The following is a 23,680-nucleotide window of genomic DNA, read 5'->3' as shown; positions in this document are numbered from 1 at the left end:
CTATTTGGAATTCGAAACTATATGTGAACAAACAATTCTTGTGCCCAAATTTGGCTCCAATAGTTTGATTTCAACATAACTGTACAAGGTTCCAAAAATAAAATTAGCATTTTTTGGCATTCCTGCATAACTTTGTGCTTCAGAATCTGCCTTTGACATTTCAAAGAATATGTCCTGTGGGGACCAATAACACAATCGAGCATTCTATATTCAAGCTTTGAATCAGAATTTTCTTGACATATTATAAAATGTGTCATATCCCAAAGCTTATCAACATTTATTAGATGTGCCCAGATAGTATCAAATACTTAATAAAAAACTATTAAAAGGATAGTAATTATGACAAACCCATTAGACCTTAAAATTCAGAGTGACATATAATACAATGTACGACATTTATGAAAACAACTTTATAAAATAATGTTTCACCGAAGCTTCATCCTTGCTGTGCTATCAGTGAGCCTATAGAAAACACAGTCTTGCAATAAATTAACAACCCTCACCACTTCAGCTTGTTGGCTTATGTATATAATACAAGAATATTCTTTCTCTGGCGACAAATATATAGAAAATAATGACATTTAATGTTTTTCTCTGGCCTCGATGGCATAATTTTGCAGGGGACTCTACATTAAAAGGGACCTGTATGGTCTCTCTTTTCCTCATCTCTTATGGGGTAACTTATTCTTCATATGGGTTTTTGTCCTCATTCTTCAGTAAGAGCCTTTTGTTTATTTATCTTTTAAAGAGGAGTTTTGTCCCACTAAATTGTCTTCTTTTTGTGGTTTGTGAGAGACCGAATTTATACATGGATACCTAATGTGGCATGGTAGCTGGGACCCATCTTTGCATTTTTGAAGCATCTTCCATTCTCCTTGAGTTGCACTAAAGGAGCAATATTGTTGTGAAATTGATGTTTCACTTAGCTCATTACCTAGATCCTATTCACTGTAATGACCCTTACTATAAAGGCCACTGAAACCCTCAAACTGGACCTAGGAATTTTGTCAAACAGTTGGCATGTAACCGAATAAGGCTGCAATATTACTAATTGTTGTACAACGAAACCTCAATATATGATGCCAATAATGTATGAACAACAATTCCAGATTATAACACTACCAATCTAAGAGATAGATGACAATATGAAACTCAAATATGAAGTCCAATGCAATTCTGATTTTTATGACAGCAAATAGAACTGATTACAATGAGAGACTGTCACAACTATGCACTTATAATACATCAAGCTCTTGACAATGCAATGTTATGACATGAACAATAACCCAGTTCAGATTTGGAATGCAAATGACGAAACTTTTACAACAGTTATTAATGACTGGAAATAACTATTTATGCAATGACAGTGCTGACTGTTCTAATCCATAACATGCAATATTTTGGCAATCAAAACTTCAGTTTGTGCACCTAGAATAGCTCCAATTTTGCCGGATATGAATGCTGAATTAATGCCACACGAAGACCTCACAATCTACCCCAAATCGACTCACAAAATTGCTGCTGCTGCCCAACTGACAGGGCCATACAGGTACGGCCTGGTACGGCTGCTAGATAAAAATATTGCAGTGTTTTTGTCACTCCAAAAGCAATAAATTTGGGCGCCTAGGGTTGCTGAATAACCCCCTAAAATATGAAATTCATCCGTCAAACCAACTAGGAGTTATGAGCAAAAACGTGGGTCCAAACCCTAGACTGGCAGTCTGAAAATAATGCACAACTGTGTCTACAAACCCTGTTAATCAATCCACAAATGCTAGGGCACAACTGAAACCCTTATTCCAACCAAAGTAAACCCTTATAACTGAATCTTAATGAAGTCCAAATGAGATGGCTGAATTACCAACTCCTCAAATGCAACAATTCAGGTGATATTTCACACCCTCAAAGTCGCCAATCCAAGGGTGTGATTCGTTCCCAAAGATCAAATAATTTGCAGACCCAAGAGACTACAAATTTGCTCCACAATGGAAGAAGTAGAAGAAATCTCAAATCCAAGCATGTCCAAAATGAGAGGCCCAACCCTCTATTTATTCACTTTTCTAAGAAGTTTCTAGAACTTTTAGAAACATCCTTTATAAAATCTCATTATAATGCACTTTTTATAATAAAGTAATTTTATAAAATAAAAAGTGCAACTCAACTTAAAATTATAACACGTAGGCCCCAATAACACATAATAATAAAATATAACCTCTTAACACTTCTTCAAGAGCAAGATATGACCATCTGATCCACAGAATTGACTCTCTCTCTCCACACCATTTGCCTACGAGAGTCTGGAATAGGCAAAATCCATGATCAATGTCATGTCGAACTAAAGAGGGGACATTACAGTCCGCCCCTCCTGAAATTGCTTGGCCTCAAGCAATCTCAACGCCGAGTGCTGCAAAATAGCTTCCCCCTCCCAAGTAGCATCCTCAACAGGTAGATCTTTCCACTTAACCAAGTATTCTCTGATCACTCTTCTGCGAAGCTGCTTTTCTCTGCTCTCCAGGATGGATTCTGGCACTAAAATCAATTTTCCCTCATCGTCTAAAGGAGGTAATACTGCGGAAGGCACCACATTCTAACCCAACGCCTTCTTGAGGCGGGACACATGAAACACATTGTGCACCCTGCTGTCTGCCGGAAGCACCAACTCATAGGCCACCTCACCAATTCGCCTGATAACCCTGAATGGTCCGTAATAGCGTGGCTTGAGTTTCTCTGCACCACTCTTCTTAAGAGTAGATTGCCTGTATGGCTGCAACATGAGGTAAACCATATCATCCACCTCAAAACTACACTCAGTCCTCTTCTGGCCTGCATACTGCTTCTGCTGGTTCTGAGCTCTCGCAATATTATCTTTGAGAGTAGCAACTATATCCTTACTCTCTTGTAATAATTCTCCTGCACTGGGTACCCGGCTGTCGCCCAACAACAAATCCAAGAAACTAGGTGCTTCATAACCGTAAAGTGCCATGAAGGGGTCATCTGTATAGTGATGTGATATGTAGTATTGTAACAACACTCGCAGAGATATATCCATCTGACCCAAGCTCGCTGCTGAGCTGCCACATAATTCCTTAAATACCCTTCCACCCATTTGTTCACAATCTCCGTCTGACCATCGGTTTGTGGGTGATAGCTAGTGCTGGGTGTAAGCTCCGTGCCACATAACCGGAATACCTCCTGCCAAAAATGACTCATGAAATGGCTATCCCTGTCACTCACAATGTTCCGAGGCAATCCGTGCAATCTGAAAACCTCTCGAAAGAAAACCTCTGCCACCTGAGCTGCTGAGTGGGTAGTGGTGATAGGAAAGAAATGAGCATATTTTGTTAATCTATCTACCACCACATAAATACAATCTTGTCCTTGTACCTTGGGCAAACCTGTGATAAAGTCCATGGAGATGCACTCCCACTTCCTGTCAGGGATCGGAAGTGGCTGTAGGAACCCTGCCGGATAGGTGTGTTCTTGTTTGTTTTGCTGGCAAACAAGACACTCTCGAACGTACTGCAAAACATCAGCTTTCAGCCCCTTCCAAGTGAACCGCTCTCGAACTGACCTGTAAGTCTTGAAGTACCCGGGATGGCCTGTTGTCGGTGAGTCGTGAAATGCTCTCAAAATCAGTTGCTTAACCTTCGATCCTGGGACTAGGTAAATCCTGTTCTTGTAAATGATTAAATCATCTACAAGTGTGTATCTGGTATCAATCACTGTTCCCTCCACTATATCGGAGGCCCATGTATCCCTGGCATACTCTGCTATAATCAAGTGTCGCCAATCCTCTGATATCTGAACCATAAGAGTGAGGTGTGGCCTTCGAGAAAGAGCATCTGCAACAACATTCTGAGTTCCCTTGACATATGAGATGTCAAAATCATATGCCTGCAACTTACTTACCCACCTTTGTTGGCGATCATTCAGGTCCCGTTGTCCCAAGAAATGCCTCAAACTGTTATGATCAGTTTTAATACAAAACTTGCTACCCACAAGATATTGTCTGAATTTGGCTAAAGCATGCATGATGGCCAACATCTCCTTATCATATATACTGAATGAATGCTCGGGGCCTCTGAGCTTCCTGCTCTCATAAGCTATGGGGTGCTTATTCTGCATAAGTACAGCACCTACTCCCTCTCCAGATGCATCACATTGAAGCTCAAATGGCTTCGTGAAATCAGGTAATGCTAGAACTGGGCACGTAGTCATTATCTCCTTAAACCTCATAAAACAGTCCTGTGCCTTCTGAGTCCACACAAATTCCCCTTTTTTCAATAGATCTGTCATGGGAGTTGCATGTCGTGAGTAGCCACTGACAAACCTGCGATAGAAACCACATAAACCAAGGAACCCCCTCAACTGTGTAAGGTTCTCTGGTGGAGGCCAATCAACAATAGCACGAATCTTTTCAGGATCCATCCGCACTCCATCTGCACTAATAATGTGTCCCAAATATAACAGCTTGGTCATCCCTAAGTCACATTTGGACTCTTTTGCATACAAGGACTCCTTCTGTAAAATGCTCAACACTGTCTCCAAATGATCTAGATGCTCCTGCCATGATCGGCTATAGATCAAAATGTCATCAAAAAACACCAGCACGAATTTCCTCAACTGATGGTGGAAAACTCTGTTCATAGTGGACTGGAAAGTGGCAGGTGCATTGGTCAGGCCGAAAGGCATGACTACAAACTCAAAGTGCCCACAATGACATCTGAAAGCAGTTTTCTCAATATCCTGTTCACGGACTCTGATCTGGTGATATCCTGATCTCAAATCAATTTTCATGAAATAATGAGCCCCATGCAATTCATCTATCAACTCATCAATGCGAGGAATGGGATACCTGTTCTTAATGGTTCTCTTATTTAATTCCCTGTAATCAACACACATCCGAAGAGTTCCATCCTTCTTTTGTACCAAAACAACAGAAGATGCAAAAGGTGACTTACTTGGTCGGATGTGCCCCATAGCTAGCAACTCCTCGATGGTCCTTTCGATCTCATCCTTGAGTCGCTTTGGGTGTCGATATGGTGTGATCATGATAGGCTTAGCACCTTCCTCCAGCTCAATAACATGCTCAATGCCTCTGTCCGGTGGCCTGCCTGGTGGAATCTCACTGAATACCTTTTCGTACTTAATCCTCAATTTCTGAATATCAGGATGATATTCCGTCTTATGTTGCTCCTCCTGTGTAGGTGTCAAAGTACAAACTGCTGCCCACTCTATATCATTATGCCTAGTTAATCTCTCCAGCCGCCTAAATGAGATAGTCCTGATGTCTCCATTACGGATAGCCTTAAGCACATGAGTCCTACCATTCACTTCGAATTGTATCTCCATATCCTCTAGTCTCAGGGTGACCACCTTCAATGAATGTAGCCACTGCATTCCAAGTACTATATCCATGTCACCCATGTTGACCACATGATAGTCCGCCTTAAACTCATAGTTGTTCAGGCGCAAAGGTAGGTCTCGTACCATCCTGTCACAACGAAGAGTGTATCCATCAGCTACCTTGACTCTTAGTCCCACGAACTCCTCAGTAATGAGTCCACGCTTCTCCACGAATCGTGCATCAATGAAATTATGTGTGGCACCTGTGTCCAATAATGTAATAACCTTCTACCCAGCCAAAACTCCCCGAAGTCTGAAAGATCCCTCTCTCTGGATACTAGACAGTCGTGCTTCCTGTAAATGTAGCTCTGTTCCCTGCTGTTGCCCTACATTGTCTATTTCCTGTTCTCCCTCTGCTTCATCAGGATCCTCATCATGATGTTCTGAACTATCTGAATCTGAACCTTTGTAATAAGCCCACATTGCTCGGTTGGCCTTCCCTTTTGGCCTCATAGGACAGTCATGGCCATACTCATACAGGCCTTTGCAATAGAAGCATAGCTTCTTCCTACGCAAGTCATTAAGTGTCTCCTTGTCCAACCTCTTACTTTCCTCCTTAGGTAGCTATGCCTCTCTATGAAAGGGTTTCCTGTCCCTATCTTTTCCTGAAGGGAAACTCTTTGCCTGGAATTTATTTTTAGAAGCTGAAGAGGAATCCATGTCACGAGCTTTCTTATTGGCTTCCTGCAAAGTGGGAGGGTTGAGAGCTTTAATCCACCCTCTCAACGGATCAACTAGCCCATCCATAAATAAAACCAATAGCCTCTGTTCAGATACATCTGTTACTAACACTGCAAGTTTTTGAAATTCTGAAATGTATGTTTCCAATGATCCCCATTGTTTAAGCTGAGCTAACTCCTTGAAATGGAGTTCTGGATCCTTCTTATCAAAACGTTCAATCAGTCTCTCCGTAAACTCCACATATGAGGTAATGTGTGCATGACCCATAGTGATCATACCGTGATGCCACCACTCGTGTGCTAACCCATCCAGGTGAATTGCTGCATACTTAATAGCTTCTTCCTCAGACATAGGGTTCAATTGAAAGTATGTGTCAAGTTTTTGAACCCAAGCTCTTGCTGTAGACTTCCCTGAGCCATCATAATATGGTAACTGAAGTTTCCCTACTTTCTTTCGTAGCTCATAGCTCTGAGTCCTGTCATGTCCACGGGGCATATGCTTCATCCGCACATCCATATTCTCTCTAAAGGTGATTGCAGTTGTAAAATCTGGACCTCCTGCTTCCCAATCTCTCCTTAGCTGATCCTGTATGTCAGTGATCTGGGGTTCTGGTACTGGCTGCTCTAGAGCTCTAGGAAGGAACGTGGGAATCATAGGTCTCGAACTCACTGTCCTAGCTTGCTGGGGTGCATGACCGAAATTGTTCCCAATTTGTTCGCCTCCATTATGTATCCCATCCTGATTATTCCCATTCTGATTGTTACCATTCTGATTATTTCCTCCACCTATGTTAGCATTCAACCCCATTTGACGAGCCATCATTTGCATCATAAGCTCCATTCTCTGATTCTGTTCCTGTGCTCTTTGTTCGGCTAATCGCTGTCCCTGTGCCAAGGTGTCTAATAACTGTAAAAATCTTTCCTCTCGCTGATCTGGACCGGCATTCCCGCCTCTATCCATATTGTAGTCGTAGTCTTGATCAAAGAATACCTCCCCTGTGTTTGTATGACTGGATTCTATGTCCACCTGTACAGATGAGCTAGACTATTCACTCTGCAGGTTTGAAATCCTATCTTGTCTTGCTTTGGTATTGCGGAAATTATAAAGCCTCTGTCGCATGCTCAAACATAAATGTTCTGATTTTAGTGTTTTGACATTTCGTCAAACACTTTCCCTTCTATCCAGCTGTTCCAAATTCCCTATAAGACCTCCACAGGATGGCAGGACTTATAGCTCTGATACCACTGTAATGACCCTTACTATAAAGGCCACTGAAACCCTCAAACTGGACTTAGGAATTTTGTCAAACAGTTGGCATGTAACCGAATAAGGCTGCAATATTACTAATTGTTGTACAACGAAACCTCAATATATGATGCCAATAATGTATGAACAACAATTCCAAATTATAACACTACCAATCTAAGAGATAGATGACAATATGAAACTCAAATATGAAGTCCAATGCAATTCTGATTTTTATGACAGCAAATAGAACTGATTACAATGAGAGACTGTCACAACTATGCACTTCTAATACATCAAGCTCTTGACAATGCAATGTTATGACATGAACAATAACCCAATTCAGATTTGGAATGCAAATGACGAAACTTTTACAATAGTTATTAATGACTGGAAATAACTATTTATGCAATGACAGTGCTGACTGTTCTAATCCATAACATGCAATATTTTGGCAATCAAAACTTCAGTTTGTGCACCTGGAATAGCTCCAATTTTGCCGGATATGAATGCTGAATTAATGCCACACGAAGACCTCACAATCTGCCCCAAACTGACTCACAAAATTGCTGCTGCTGCCCAACTGACAGGGCCGTACAGGTACGGCCTGGTACGGCTGCTAGATAAAAATATTGCAGCGTTTTTGTCACTCCAAAAGCAATAAATCTGGGTGCCTAGAGTTGCTGAATAACCCCCTAAAATATGAAATTCATCCGTCAAACCAATTAGGAGTTATGAGCAAAAACGTGGGTCCAAACCCTAGACTGGCAGTCTGAAAATAATGCACAACTGTGTCTACAAACCCTGTTAATCAATCCACAAATGCTAGGGCACAACTGAAACCCTTATTCCAACCAAAGTAAACCCTTATAACTGAATCTCAATGAAGTCCAAATGAGATGGCTGAATTACCAACTCCTCAAATGCAACAATTCAGGTGATATTTCACACCCTCAAAGTCGCCAATCCAAGGGCGTGATTCGTTCTCAAAGATCAAATAATTTGCAGACCCAAGAGACTACAAATTTGCTCCACAATGGAAGAAGTAGAAGAAATCTCAAATCCAAGCATGTCCAAAATGAGAGGCCCAGCCCTCTATTTATTCACTTTTCTAAGAAGTTTCTAGAACTTCTAGAAACATCCTTTATAAAATCTCATTATAATGCACTTTTTATAATAAAGTAATTTTATAAAATAAAAAGTGCAACTCAACTTAAAATTATAACATGTAGGCCCCAATAACACATAATAATAAAATATAACCTCTTAACACTTCTTCAAGAGCAAGATATGACCATCTAATCCGCAGAATTGACTCTCTCTCTCCACACCATTTGCCTACGAGAGTCTAGAATAGGCAAAATCCATGATCAATGTCATGTCGAACTAAAGAGGGGACATTACATTCACACTTGTTACTTTAGTTTAATTAGGGTACACATCACTTTATGTCTCAAGGCATAAAATTAAAACATATAATCTTATGTCTCACCTTGACATATATATCCAAGGATTTTTCTTTATAATATAAATCTAATCACACAATCCATTATTAATGTATATTTGTGTCCTTTGATAGTACATAATTATTTTCTCATATCTCATCTCATATTTTGTAAGCTTTCATAGGACTTCCTATCTTGGATGACTATACTTTTAGGCTAAATCTTGCATGGTATGGAATATTTTACACAAACTCTTAGACAACTAACAATGATCCCAGCAAAACCCTTTTCCTTTAAAAACTCTTTATGTAGCTGTTTACATGCATTACTATTTGGTCTCCAACTCTATTAATGTGGGATAATTGCAATAAGATTCAGTAATTGTCAAAAGAAAATCTCAAATATATTTTAATGCCTGCGATCAGGTTTGCAATCTCTTGACCAAATCATTGGCCAAGCTTCATGAATAGTAGAATGGTTACAGGGCATGATCCTAACATGGACCAGGCTCTGTTATGGCTTTATTTAATTTCTAATTCAAAGGTCAAATATTATTATTATATATAAAGGAAATAATGTATCCATCAATTAGAGTATTAGATAAATGGAAAAAGTTATTCACATAAATTAATAAAGAAATTGATGCAGGGAGGTAAAAATTAAATTAAATCATGCTACTACTAGTATCATTAAGATGGAAAGTGGCACTTGCTGAAAAGGGTCATAATGAGTGTAACTATTGTCTTAATTGAGTGCCTCATGACACAAAATTTATGAATTAAATGAGGGAGATACAATTAAGAAGATTAAATGGCACCAGTCGAACTCACACAAGCAAAATAATGTACATTTAAATCAATATTTTCTATGAGGATGTGTCTCTTATTTCCCCACACCCATCTTGGTTTTAGTTTGTTCTGAATGGCACTAAGATGATAACTTTAGCTAATCAGTGATGACTAGTTTATGCGGTATAAAAGAAAGAATCTATCATTGAACACCTTAGTTACCGGATTTGTGACCTAGAGGCTGGATCTAGGGCTGGATTTTTTGAATTTTTTAAAAGGTTTTTTTAGTTTTTTTTTTTCCGATTATTTTCTTATAATCATTATGGATTTGGTCCATAGATTCATATCAGAATCATAGATTCATACTATGAAATGATTTAGTTTTAGAATTATGTATATTTCTCTCATTTTTTAGTATATATAATGCATATATATATATATATATATATATATATATATATATATCTGTGTGTGTGTGTGTGTGTATACATACATACATACATACATATATATATATATTTTCATGAATCCTCCATGAATCATAATTGGGAAAAAAAAAATCACGAATCCACGAATCCTATTCACGTGCCCGAATCGGATTCATTTCACGAATCGGTAACTATGTTGAGCACCAGAAGCTTTGAAGACCAGAAAATGCCATAATATTGTAGCTATTATTAATATAAACTGTCGTGATGCACCCCTGGATTCATTTTTTGCCTAGTCTGGTTCTGTTCAACAAATTCTAATTTATTTTATTTTATTGATTTTCTGAATTTTTAGGGTTTTTATGAATTTTGCAATTTTTTTGTGTTTCTTGTTTTTGAAAAAATGTTGCTGCAATGGTGACCTTGAAGAAATAATGCTGGAAACAACTCCTGAAAACCACTATGAACATGAGCTAATGCCATCACTGACTAAATCAAGTGAGTTTTTTTAAAAAAATTCAATCTCAAAGGCAATCACATATCATATAGCATATTTCAGGGACATTATTCTGTGACCTGGGAACAACTGCTGCTGATATCTTCTGATTGTAGATGCAGATCTGATGTTTTAAGGATCCCACGCCTCAACTGGAAGATAATCAGAAAATCCTTGGGGCTGTACAACTAAGGAAGAGGCCCAATCTTTGACGACACCTGATTCATTTTCACTGGTAAATGGCTGGTAATAGCTGATCTACGAGAGCATAAGAGTTTGGTGCTCAATTCTTCCTATCTTGTACTGGGCATCCAAGCTAGGGCTGAGGTGGTGCTTCCCTTTAGTGGTATGGCTGACCTGGAATTACTAATCTGATATAATGAATTCTGTCAAATCTGGATATGCACTATGGTTTACAATTTCTTAATTATAAACCATATCTGCTGCTACTTCCACTGAAATTAATTTCTTCTTCCCTTTCTTCAATCAATGAATCCTAAAATTTGAATCATAAAGTGGTGGGATTTCGGCCATGACTAAAAACACTCTAAGAGGCTTTGTTGTTAAGGTCAGATTTGCTGAAGAACTTGCTACTGGAGCTCCACCATCAAAGCAATCAATATTAAAACACCTGGAATGAATCCATTCTCCTCTTTTTTTCCCTCTTTATTTCAATTCATTTTTCTTCCAAGAACAGGTCAAATGACTCTAGGGTTTGAAGCATTTTTAAGAAACATAAAAATCTATTCATTATCTGCCCTCTCTAGCACACGTCCAAGACGGGAGACCTTTGTTCATTGAAACTTGTCCCCTTGTTACGTTATAAAATGAAGTTATATGCCCAGGGGATGGTTCACCCATTATATTCAATAACATATTATATTGTAAAGTAATTATAATAATCACTTTAATATAAATTTATTAAGACAAACATAAGAAATAACTAAATTATTTGTAGCTAACTCCTCTGGACCCCAATCTGAATTTTGTTTGATGCCCCCTGCTGACTACTGCGACCACTGCAAGCTGACTAACAATCCCTTCCTAAAATATAGGAACTCTCATAAAAAAGAGAAAATCTGCCAAAAGTATCTAGGACGATCTTGGAGGGCTTATAGTATGTCCCTTCTAACTCTTACTTCATCCCTAAAATATAGGGATTCCTCCTAAAATTCCTTCCAACTCTCACCTTGAAGCTTGTCAGTTTCACTTGCCTTACCACTTGCTGATTCCTTTATTCTCAGTTTGATATCATCCTGAAGAGCTCCATCAAGGTGTTCACAATAGGAGGAGACTTCTTCTTGTGTGCCTGCTCATAAAGTACCTTTGCATATTCTAACCATTGAGTATCAGTAATATTATTCTCAGTTTGTTGTTTTCTTTGTTGTAGTTCCTTCTAGAAGTCTTTCTGATTGTGTTTTCCTAGAGATATTAATTCCCTCCTCCTTGCATTTAAATACTCCTCTTTTTTTGTTTGGACCAGTTTTTCATATTTCTTCTTGTTTTCTCTGCTCAAACCTTTCCCTTTTATACACCTCTTGGATGCCTTACATTCTTCATCCTATCATAGATTTGCCAGAAACGTGTTTGTAGCTCTCCTACTGCAAGACCTTTTACATTTCTTTAACACCTTCTGTATAATATGAACCAACAAGCTACTATAAACATGCCCAATCTCCTTATTGACCCTTTCGCCAGTCAAGATATTGTATATTATATAAAGTTTCTGTTTAAGAACAATGCTGAATATGTCCTTATTATCCTGTTTTATAAGGATTCTTCCTTTGTTACCGCTGTATTTTGCCCATGGATGTCCTATTTATTATTTGGGTTACTTGGAACAAAGTCCAACCTAATATAGAGAGGCATGCTATCTGACATCATCTCTATAGGACCTTCTCCAATGTCGAACTCTATCACTCTAGATGTAAAATTTTGAGAGAAAATAATGTAATCCATCACACTTTGTCCATTGTATGTTTTGCAAGTGATACCTCCTGAAGTTTGCCAGTCTCTCATGCCATTGCAAATAATAATGTCAAATAAACTACAGCTCCAGTAATTCTACCCCGAATTTATCAATCTTCATGACTTAAATTTGAAACCATCTATAGTGTAAACTTCATGAAAAATCCTATAAGTAAACTTTTCAAATTAGACTGTCTGAATTGGAGGAATACAAATTTCCATCTCTTTTGTGTTCAGTGATGAAAACCATTTGTTGTTTCGATCAAGTCTAGCAACTCTTGCATAAAAATGTGAAATTTTATTTTAATGCTTTCATGTCGAATCCTTTGAAAACACTCCAAAACTTTGACAGCTTCTGGATGTTCTGAATATGATTTTTTTCCCAACTGATCCCTGAGGTAGTTGATAGAATTTCAAAGAAAAAAGTGAGAATGCTGATTTTCTTGCTGTATTCTTTTGCAACTATAAAAGGTTCTTGTTACTGTGCTTAAAAACAGTCATGGAAGCCTCTGAAACATATTCACTTTGGTATCTATCTGATCATCTACTTTCCTTTTTCTAATTTTGAGACAACAAAAATAGGGCATATGATATTACATGAGATAAATGCTACAGCTGAGAAAAATTAACAAGAGACACACTATTTATAACTGGCTGCAATTGTTTTTAAATGTCAAATCCAAGCGTTTTCTTCATTGTGACAACAATTTTTTTACTTACACACTTCTCAAAAGCACCGTTTCTACCATGCAGCACCCAAAATGCACTATTTGTTCTAATTACTAATTAATGAGAAATTAAAATACTCATTGTGTTCTAGTTTTTAATTAATTAATATGAAACCTTAATTAATTAATAATTAAAATAAATAGTGCAGTTTCCAGGTGCTACATAGATGTTATCCCTTTCTGTTATAGGAATTTTTAATTCACGTTTTCCTCACTTTCTATTATTATGTAGTAATGTCTTTGCTTCTTTGTATGATTGTCTTGTAAACAATAATTGTTTCTTTTGACATCACCTTTCTTTTCCCTTTGGTAGCAATTATCTTTCGATGATTCCTCTTTTACTTATTGCTGCCTTTTGTCTTTGTTCTGAAGTTGGTCGGAGCTTTTTGGCTGTTCTTTGTTTTTTTAAAACTTTGGGAGCTATTTTATAAGAAGTGACTGCACTTTTTCATTTTATTATTTCTCTGTATATTTCTAGTTGTAGTTTTTATGTCTAATTTTAAATTTTTTAATAGTAAATTTTATTAATATAATTCGTATACTATTTAATAAACAATGATAGCGTCTGGGAAGCAAGTTCCAGAACCATTGGCATTGGAAACTTAATATAGATATAGTTTCTATAGTTTATGGGGGCTGGAGTTGGAGGACAAAGTGAGCACTGTGAATTGGGTTATGCATTCTCTCTTTGATGAAGAAATCTTGTTGGGGATGGCTTCTATATTTGAATGTGTAATGCCCCCCATTGGGAACTTACTTGATTTACTATAAAATTCCCAATTGATATTTATATTGGTAGTTTCCTTTATAAAAATTACTTATATTTGGCTCATGGTCTAGTTGATTGGTATAATAATCAAAGGTTTATCTTCTTTTAATCTTCTCAAAATCATGCAGTTATATATGCTTATCAACATCTTATAATATTTATGTCATTGACTTACAAGTGGTTCATCAGTTTTTCTCTTAATCTCTCTATATATATGTATAGTACCCCATGTCTTGAACAGATCTTCAGTATATTAGGACCGAGACGTTGTTCGATCTTTATATTAATTGCCCATGTAAGTTGCACTATGTACACACTACACAAATAATCCCTTAATCAGAAATATGGTCTGCAAGAATTAAATCAATTATTAATTTGGATGGTCTGACCATCATTTCACTTTGACAAGTTAATGTGAGTGTGACTGCTTCGTTGTAGTTTCTGCTAATGAATAAATTGTCCATATTACATCAAATCATATGCGTTGATAACTCTTGAAATACTATTATATGGTTATCTTTGTATAGACTCCATATTTTATTAATGTACAATATGATATTTTGTGTCTCGATAACCTTCCATAGCACTATGTGGTCTCATATGAAGATGCTGAGGATTTTATGACTGGCTATATGATTCTTTCATTCATTGCTTGATTACATATAAAATAAATGACGACTCTATATTGTTTTTGGTGATGACTCGACTTCCTTTCCTCTAGCCCAATGATGGCTTCCTTCAACGATAAACTAGTCTAGATTCAAACACGGCCACAAAATTCTTTCATTATCTTCTGCTTATCATATTGCTGAAACTATATATTTATTGAACATCATATTCTTTCGAATGATCTCTTGGGTTTGATTCTCCCCAGTGCATCCTAGTCCAATTCATATGACTGGTTGACTTTTTATATCTATGTCGTGTGTCCTTCAATAGTCCTCTTAGTAATCCTTGTTCTCTTATATTTTTTGGGCATAGCGTATTTGATGCCTTGTAGATTTCTAATTAACTCATATATTTCTGTGTGTCCAATTCGTTAGTATTTGTTCTATTCTTTTCCTTATTGGTTGCCTATCTCTCCCCATATTCAATTGTTATTATCTTCCTTATATATTAATCCATGGTACAGAAGGGACAAGTCCATATTTTCCAAAGGTCATACCTCCTGTATTTTTCTTCAATGACTAATGACAGATTGTCTTTCCAACATATATGGTTAAAATGATTATCCTATGTGTTTACTTGGAGATTGACATACTTCCCTTAGGGTCCGTTTGGTTCATGGAATTGTAGAAATTGAGCTTTCTACAAATCTCAATTTAGCCAAATGAAGGTTTTGCAAATCTTCATCCCTATTTTGAGATTTTACTTGTATCGTTTGTTTCATTCGGAAGATGAGTGGAAAGATACATTTTTATGTGTAAGCTTGGAGTTGAAAGCAGACTCCAGAAAAATAGTCCAATCTAATTTTTTTATACTCCTCAAAAAGCATAACTAGGTTTTGATTTTCAATTCCTAGTTGCTAGTGGGAAGTCTGATAACTTGGTTTTGACACAAAATTAGAAGTCTAGTATTCTAATTCCATTTTGCCAATTTTGAAACAAACACAAAAAATTTCAAATCCGGATTATGAAAAAGCCAATTCCCGTCATCTTCCACGAACCAAATAGACCCTTAATGAAGCTAATGTTTCAAAGAATAAATCATATTAGACAACTATGTTGTATTTGCTGCTTTATATGTCTTTGATAATAATAACCTTGCCTCAACATTCTCTTTATTTCTGTTTCATGTTTGAGAAGAGAATATTACTATTATCTTATGCATCATTACTAATGCTAAGTTAGCATCTCATGGTCTCCCTATGTTGAACTGGTTTTGACATTTATAATAATATTAATTCTCTTTATTCTTTGGATATATCTTTTTGGACGTGATTATAATCATTTATAATTACTACTGAAGACATCATCGACTTCATATTTGGGATTTGCTAAGAAAATCGATTTCAATGATTATTTTAATATGTTTATTATTTATTTGCTATATACTTTATCATATTAATAACACAATATATGTTGTAAGATTTATCATATTAAGAATTACTTATTTATTACACTAATTATATTTTATCATGGTTCTTATCATTATTTCTAAAATTTTAATATTTAATTTTTATTTATTAAAATTATTTAGGGAAGGGATATTACAAAATAGGCGGTCCCTGAAAGAGGAACTGACATATCAGAGTGTTATGAGGATGAGTGTTGTGCAGCATTATGTGCTCATCCCTTTCATTAGATGGTGGGGGAAGAATGAACGTGAAAATTGAAATGCAGAAAGATGAAGATGGCATAGTGGGTAATTTCCCATTAATTATGACATGTCGGGGTCAAACCAAAAGAGGTGGGTGTGCCAGTCATTCAGTAGCTACTGCTCGAGTGTAAGAATGGTTTTAAAAGTTTTTTGTGTCCGCTACTATCGATAGAGCTATCAATTCTGGATTATAATGTAAAATGAATAGTGTTTGATTGAAACTTATAATTGCGTAGTATTGTTAAATATGCTATGCAAATGCCATCAAAGGTGTATATTGTTGAGGTATCAAGTTTCTGGCTGTTTCTGTGATGTTAAAATCCTATTTCTGCTAGGGTTTAAAACTCTATGGTTGTTGTGGGTGATGGGTAGGTGTCAGGTTCAAGTGTTGTATTTGTATAGGAGGAAATGAAAAAATGGGGATGTAATTCTCAGACGTAAATCATCTATGACTATTAGTAAAAATGTACTTATTAATTATAAAAAAACAATGATAGTGAAAATAAAAAATGACAGTGGATTTGATCCAAATTGCAAATCCAATATGCACTTGCAATAGGGATAATGAAAATAAAAAATGGCAATATATTTGATCCGGTTGGCAACCTTTCCTACTTTTTGGTAAAAAAAACCTCAAAATCCCAATCACATCATGAGAAGGAACTGTACCTCCGAGATTCAGAGGAAAGTTACCAACTTAATGGTAACTTCTCCAACTTGTGGATTTCAATTTGTCTTCAATTTTGGGCATAGGTTCTTTTAGGAGTTATTACAAAAAGGCAAATTTTACAACAAATATCTATTATTTAAGTTTCTATTCTTTACTTCCCCCCCAAAAAAGCTTCCCTTAACTATCACACCTACATCATGTTCACACATTCCCTACTGTGAAACATTTTATAGAGGTGACTTTATAACACTTGGTTTTGCATCTCCTGCTCTCTCATCCTGATGATGAATCATGTAGTATGATTCAAAACATTGATGGTAAAAAATTGAACACAATCTAATCCAGAAATCAGACTAATAATTTCAATGGATTGTGAAAATCTGATATCTCTTAATAATAAATTTCATTAAGGTACTAGAACATTTTTGGGCTTTATTTCAAATCAAAAGTAGTAATATAGCATTGTGCACATTAGGATCCATTATTACTAATAAAATGAGCTTATCTATTTTAATTTTTCTGTTTTTGAAAGTAAAAGGCATGCTCATATAATGTTATATATTTTTGGTCGATTTCAAGCTTTTACATGTAATTTGAGTTTATTGTATGTACTCATTTTCTACGTAGCATATTTTCAGGAAAAAAACCATAAATAAAATGAAAACAATGATTTGAATTTTTAGGCTGATATTGGTCTTGCAATGGGAATCTCGGGAACAGAAGTTGCAAAGGAAAGCTCTGATGTCATTATCTTAGATGACAACTTTTTATCAGTGGTCAAGGTAAATCAACTTATACTATTATCATTATGCTATCTTTTTCATAGTGCTAGCATGAGTATATAGAAGACTATATATAGTGGAATACTATAAATTTTGTCATTAATGAAGTTTGTGTACTAGATAGCAAATTATTGTTTTTGGTTTTAGGGCTTGTATTGACATCTTAATTGATGTTAAATTTTCTTTATAGATATTGCTAGATTTGAAAATTGACTATGATTTATCCATCAATTTATTAGATGGTGCGTTGGGGGCGTTCAGTTTATGCAAATGTTCAAAAGTTTATCCAGTTTCAATTAACAGTCAATGTTGCAGCTTTAGGAATCAATTTTGTTGCATCTGTGTCCAATGGTAATGTGCCTCTAAAAACAGTACAGGTAGAGATCAATCCTATGTCATCTTGGAAGTTCTTACCTTCACAATGCATTCAAAGACTAATATCATTTTTCTTACAAATATTTTAAAGAAATTTGTATCATGATTAATTAAGGTTATCTTTATGGTGCTATAGATGTTATGGATAAATTTGATTATGGACACACTAGGGGCACTTGCACTAGCAACTGAACCTCCAACTGATGATCTTATGCAAAAACCTTCAATCGGGCTCAGGTATACAGAGTTGAATCGTAAGACTAATGTTCTAGTTATTTCAAAAACTAGGCTTGGGTATAATTTTATAGTTTGCACAGAAGTAAATTGTTTGGTAATTCTGTGATTAATGCCACAGGGACCCTCTTGTTACAAATTTAATGTGGCGAAATATTCTTGGCCAGGTAATTCTCTTTTCTAAGAACCCTTCGCTAATTTGAATGAAATAATTCTACATCTTTCCTGCTTTAGAAAAAAAGTAAGATCATGTATTATAAGTTATTTGTAGCATGTAAACCTTGAAATAGTGCAAAAAGTCGTGTTTTAATTAAGAACTAGCATAAACTATTGAATATTATTACAAGCCGTTATTTGGTATTCATGTCATGTTGAAATCAAGTTGATCTAATGTTTATTAAATAAGCAAATGTGAAATTTTTCATACATTTTGCAATCACTTAAGTACTAAAGCTACCACGGAAGGATGCCTGTCAGACCATTTTGGCTTTGATAAATTCTCTTTGGTTGGAATTGTGGGGCTCATTATGTAAACTGTGGTGTTAGAGCTGGTCATTAAGATTATAAACATGAGCCAGGGGAATGGGTAAGCCAGAATATGCCTCAGAAATACAAGGGCAAATCTTCAAAATGATCTTTAATTTGTGGATTCATCCTTCAATATGGTTCCAGCGAGTTATTACAATCCCAAGCTTCTTGAAAGCTCCCCTACAAGGTACACATGCAGCTCCAAACCTACTGTGGCATAATTGTAACCATTGGATGGTCTTTCATTTGGTGAAAAATGAGAGGATAGATTTACTTTTGATCATTTTTGGGTTAAGGTGTTTTCTTTTTTTTTCAGTCTATATATTTTTCTAAGCTGCTTGTGTTTAGAGGTGGTTTGTGCAACTATGCACTTTGAAATACAAAAGATCTGTAAAGAAATAGTTTCTAGGCAAATCAACACCCATTTGGAATCTTCTCAACCATTTGTGGTCATTTCGCAGCCCTGGAAAGCCATTTCTTGATAAACCATGAAATGGAAAGACATATTTTATAATCCTTAGCAGGAATGCTGTTTATTCTAGAGGTTTTCATCACTTCTCTACTTATCCTAGCAATGTAAGTTTATCTCATATTTTTATATAAGAAAATTTCCATATATTTCTGTGTGGTTGACTGTATAAGGATTGTACACATCTAGTACTTTAGCCTTAATAGCTACACAATACAGTAGGCATTTCTAACAGAGTGTATACTAGCAACTTTTAACATTGAATTCGCTTATAAGTGATGGGTATTAGTCTCATCTTTACTCAAATCTTGAGTTTGTATTTCTTGTCCTATCGATAGTTGGAAAGAGGTAATTTTGGTGCATCTGCAATTGGAGTTGTTTCATGTTACTCACACTCCTTTATTTTAGCACTCTCTCAAGTGATAGAGGCGCTATATTTATTTATTTATTCCTTACAAGTGACTTGAGTGGGGTAAAATATGGATGATGTGTGTTCTGGTGCAGAAGCATATTGATTTAGCAGTGGATGCCATCTTTGAAAGTTTGTTTTGCATTCACCAGTTGAACATCATGTATTTCAGTCCTCTCTGTTTCAACATTGGTTATGTTCTCGTAAATATGTAATTAAAGTGCATTTCCATGTACTGGTGAATTGTGAGGCTTTTATGGCATGCATATTGCCCATTCAATATTTTTGATTACTTCTTTCTTCTTCAATTCAGTTTGTGTCCTACATTTATTCTGTATCAAATATATACCATACATAGCTCAGTTTCACTCGTTCCCAATGTATTTTGAACTTGTTCAATTTTTAGGGGATTCTCTTGTGCTTCTTGGATCATAAAATGAGCAAAGGAGAAATTCCATAGAACATTGAAGTCTTATTTTCATGGGAATTCTTCCCTGATTTATTAATTATACAATAGTCCCATAAGGTGTATGCCCTCGCCATTGTTGTAAGTTGCTAGCCACTGAAATGACAGAAGTGTAACATGTTTATTATGTTCAGATTGCATTGTGGTGAAGACTTGCTGTTGCTAACAACCTAGCAAGTTGATTCCTTAAATCAATTGTACAAATATATGCTATTCAAATATATTTCCAAACTAACATTAAATTAGATAATAAAATCATGACTGAATATGAACAGGCATTCTTTTATCATGTCTGAAATGAAAATGAATAATTGGACCAGTCCATCAAATGAGTTATAGGGTATGTATTTAACTCAAAAATTCAAAGATAGATAATTTTAATTTAGAATATCTGCAAAAAATAATGGGATAAAAAAAAATAACTTACCTTTTCTGTATTCAGGATAAAGGGTGCCTCTGAATTGAGCTTCCTAGAATATGATTGAGATTTGGACTTTATCTTGGGAGGTATTCATGATGGTGGGGAGACTATGATGTAGCCACAATAGCTTCTTTGGGAATTTTGTTTTGCTAATACAATTTGCATAACTCAGCTACAAATCAAACAAAAAATGGATAAGGTAGCAAAGATAAGGAAATAAGAGGAAGTGTATGGTAGAAACTTGGATTTGGTTTGCTCCAATATTTAAGAACTTCTCATCAAATGCTATTATGAAACTCTAGCAAAGAAAACCAAAGAAAATCTTCATTGCATGCACAGTTGGGTTGCTAGTCAAAAATTATATATACACATATTTATGAAGCCTAGAAGCATGAGTTAAAATTAGAATGTCACATAATATCATAAAATCATATGACTTAAGCAACAAAAACACCATACATTTTAAAACTTGTAATCATAGCATCACAAATTGTGGGCAAACCATCATATACTTCAAGTTCAACACCAAACGTTTAAAAAACATTAAAATCAAATCAGAAGAGAAAATTTAAGTATCATTGTTTCAAGTTGAACTAATGGATTAAAATTTAATTACCAAGACAAAAAAACCTACTTGCACAACAAATGAGAATTAGAAGCCAACATAAACCTTTCATTTCCACTTTTTAGGGTTAAGGATGTCAAAATTTTATAAAATTTGCAAAACAAACATCACTTAAATGACATTTGCGGATCCTAGTTCGTCAAAATTCATGCTTGGATCTGTTGATTCCGAAAACTGCAGATTGGAATCCTACAAGTCAATGCTGGGATATCCAATTGGTTAAGGCCAACTTGACAAGACCGATCAATTCAATTCAAGTCTTCTACACTTCTGACTCTGCAGGACCAAGGCGGGTGTACCCAATCTTGAACAAATCACTCAAGTCCGAGACACTTATAGCAGATCAATTAGAATTTTGAATGTAATGAAAGTTTCTCAAATGGCAAGGATTACAAAAAACTTTAAAATTGCAAATTATGAATTAAGAACAAAAGTAAATGATTAGATAAATGTGAGAATGTTTTAAGTAAAGAATAATTATTATGGATTATTGCAACAAATGAATATATTAATTCTTCAAAGGAAAAATATGAAATAATTGTCAGCGTATGGATTTTGATTCATGAATAATTTAAAGACTAGTGCTAGAATTGATGGGCAAATAGAGTCAATATTATAAGTTATTACATACAACTTTATAAAATGAAGTTGAAGCCTTTGGTATTCGATAGAGGAAAGAAACAATGTTGACTTTTGTGGGGCCTGGGGCCACCTGATCTTACCTTGCATCTGTTAAGCATGGATGTTTGGTTTTCTCCTCTAGAGGTAGCTGGAATCTCATTATGCGCACAAGGGGCATATGTCCCCAACAAGAGTCACTGATGGAGCTTGAATTTCACAAAACATTAAGGCATCCATTTGAGCACTATTTCTGATTTTTAATAAAGAATGATGACAAAGGAAAAGGGAACCTCCGATTCTTATATAAGGTTTTCAAGTTATAGAGAGTATTCCGCAACAAAGGCAGCTGTTTACTAATAAAATCACTAATTATCCAGTTTCTCATATAATAAGACAAAAATCTGGGCTGCTTGTTCAGCTTGGCCATCAGATCTACACATATGTAGCACTCAAGTAAAATTAATCATTGATAAATCGGTTCGTTATTGCATGTTGTGTTTTGCAAACAAATAAATGTAATCATTGATAAATCGGTTCATTATATTGTGAACTAAATCAGGTCTGCAAATTTACTCTATTCTGAAAATGTATTGACAAATGATTCTGAAACTAGTTAGTTTCTCTTGAAATCTGGAACTAGTTATACATATTCCTTCTTTCAATATTGTCTTGTGTCATTTGAGTTGTATGCAAAGAAAATGTGGAAGTGCTCAATAAATAAACCATTCATTACTTTGAGAATCCGAATAAGTCACAATTACAATTGCAAACTGATTGTTTGTCAAAATTCCTGAGAATTGAAGAGATCAGAAAATAATCAGAACATGAGAGTGACTCTTACATCAAAAGTCCACATATTAATATATAATCATATCAACAAAATAAGGACCATGTTGGCCTAATCTTAAATCTTTCATTAATAGCAATGACAAGATAGGTTGGTTTTTTTAGGGAGGGGTGAATAATTCTGTCCCAAGTTAGGTGACTTCCAAGTGGTAGTATTGATAGGAGTTAGTGATACACTTGGGCCAAGTGGTGGTATTTAAAAGAGTTCATGAAAGCCTTGGGATTAATTATGTACAAGGTTTCAATGCCCTCTGATAGTAGTTTCCCACCCTCTATTAGGGTTAGGAAAGAAGTTAAGATGAGGCTTAGTATGGCAATTATGGCTTCCATTGTGAAAAAATTAACTTAGTTACCTTGGTGCACCCCTAGCCCCTCTGGACCATGCCTAGGTATGAATTGGTACTTGGTTAAGATGAACTGGAGTACAAATTTTTTTTTAGCATTGATGTGTGGGACACACTTTGATATTTTCATGGGGAGTTTGGTGTAGGAGCATCTTTAATTCTCAATAGCTACTTTGGAGTGCTCGGTGATGGATTTGGTGTGTTTAGTTATTGTTGTTCAATGAGCTTGATTACTATTCTGGCATTCCTTCACAAAGCGAGCTTGGTTACAATTTTGGTGTTCTTTCACCGAGCGAGCTCGGTTACTTTTTGGTCGCTCCTCTTCACTGAGTGGGCTCGATTGTTTGCGAGTTCATTGCTTCACCATCTGAGCTCGATGTTTTCTATATTGCTCGGCATTGTCGTGTTCCTGGTGTCACCGAGCAGTTTATTTAGTTATCTACTAGGTTGAGCTGTGGCCTGAGAGTTTATTTAGTTATTCTAGGATGACCTATGGCCTGAGTGTTTATTTAGTTATCTGCTAGGCCAACCTACTTGTGGCCTAATTGTTTATTTAGTTTAACCTACTAGGCCGACTTGTGGCTTGACTAGGTATAAGTAGAGACTCTTGAGTTGTC

At 35.8% G+C, this 23,680-nt stretch overlaps 1 protein-coding gene across 5 annotated transcripts in view; it reads left to right on the top strand.

Annotated features, from left to right (window-relative positions):
- The window catches only part of LOC149552499 (calcium-transporting ATPase 5, plasma membrane-type-like), a 325,070-nt gene that overhangs the window by 212,597 nt on the left and 88,793 nt on the right, over positions 1 to 23,680 (top strand). For 4 of the 5 annotated variants that reach the window (XM_089788076.1, XM_089788075.1, XM_089788077.1 and 1 more), the window contains exons 27-30: positions 17,627 to 17,725; positions 17,965 to 18,102; positions 18,237 to 18,337; positions 18,456 to 18,501. In XM_089788076.1, the coding sequence (XP_089644202.1) occupies positions 17,627 to 17,725; positions 17,965 to 18,102; positions 18,237 to 18,337; positions 18,456 to 18,501 (384 nt within the window). The remainder of the gene's footprint in view (positions 1 to 17,626; positions 17,726 to 17,964; positions 18,103 to 18,236; positions 18,338 to 18,455; positions 18,502 to 23,680) is intronic. The other variant, XR_016352944.1, reaches the window with a different exon arrangement.

This window comes from Cupressus sempervirens, chromosome 6, assembly GCF_028749045.1.
Source record: "Cupressus sempervirens isolate cs-2001-9-10 chromosome 6, ASM2874904v1, whole genome shotgun sequence".
NCBI lineage: Eukaryota > Viridiplantae > Streptophyta > Pinopsida > Cupressales > Cupressaceae > Cupressus > Cupressus sempervirens.
The sequence above is the reverse complement of the archived record's forward strand: the minus strand, read 5'-3'. Positions and strand labels throughout refer to the sequence as shown.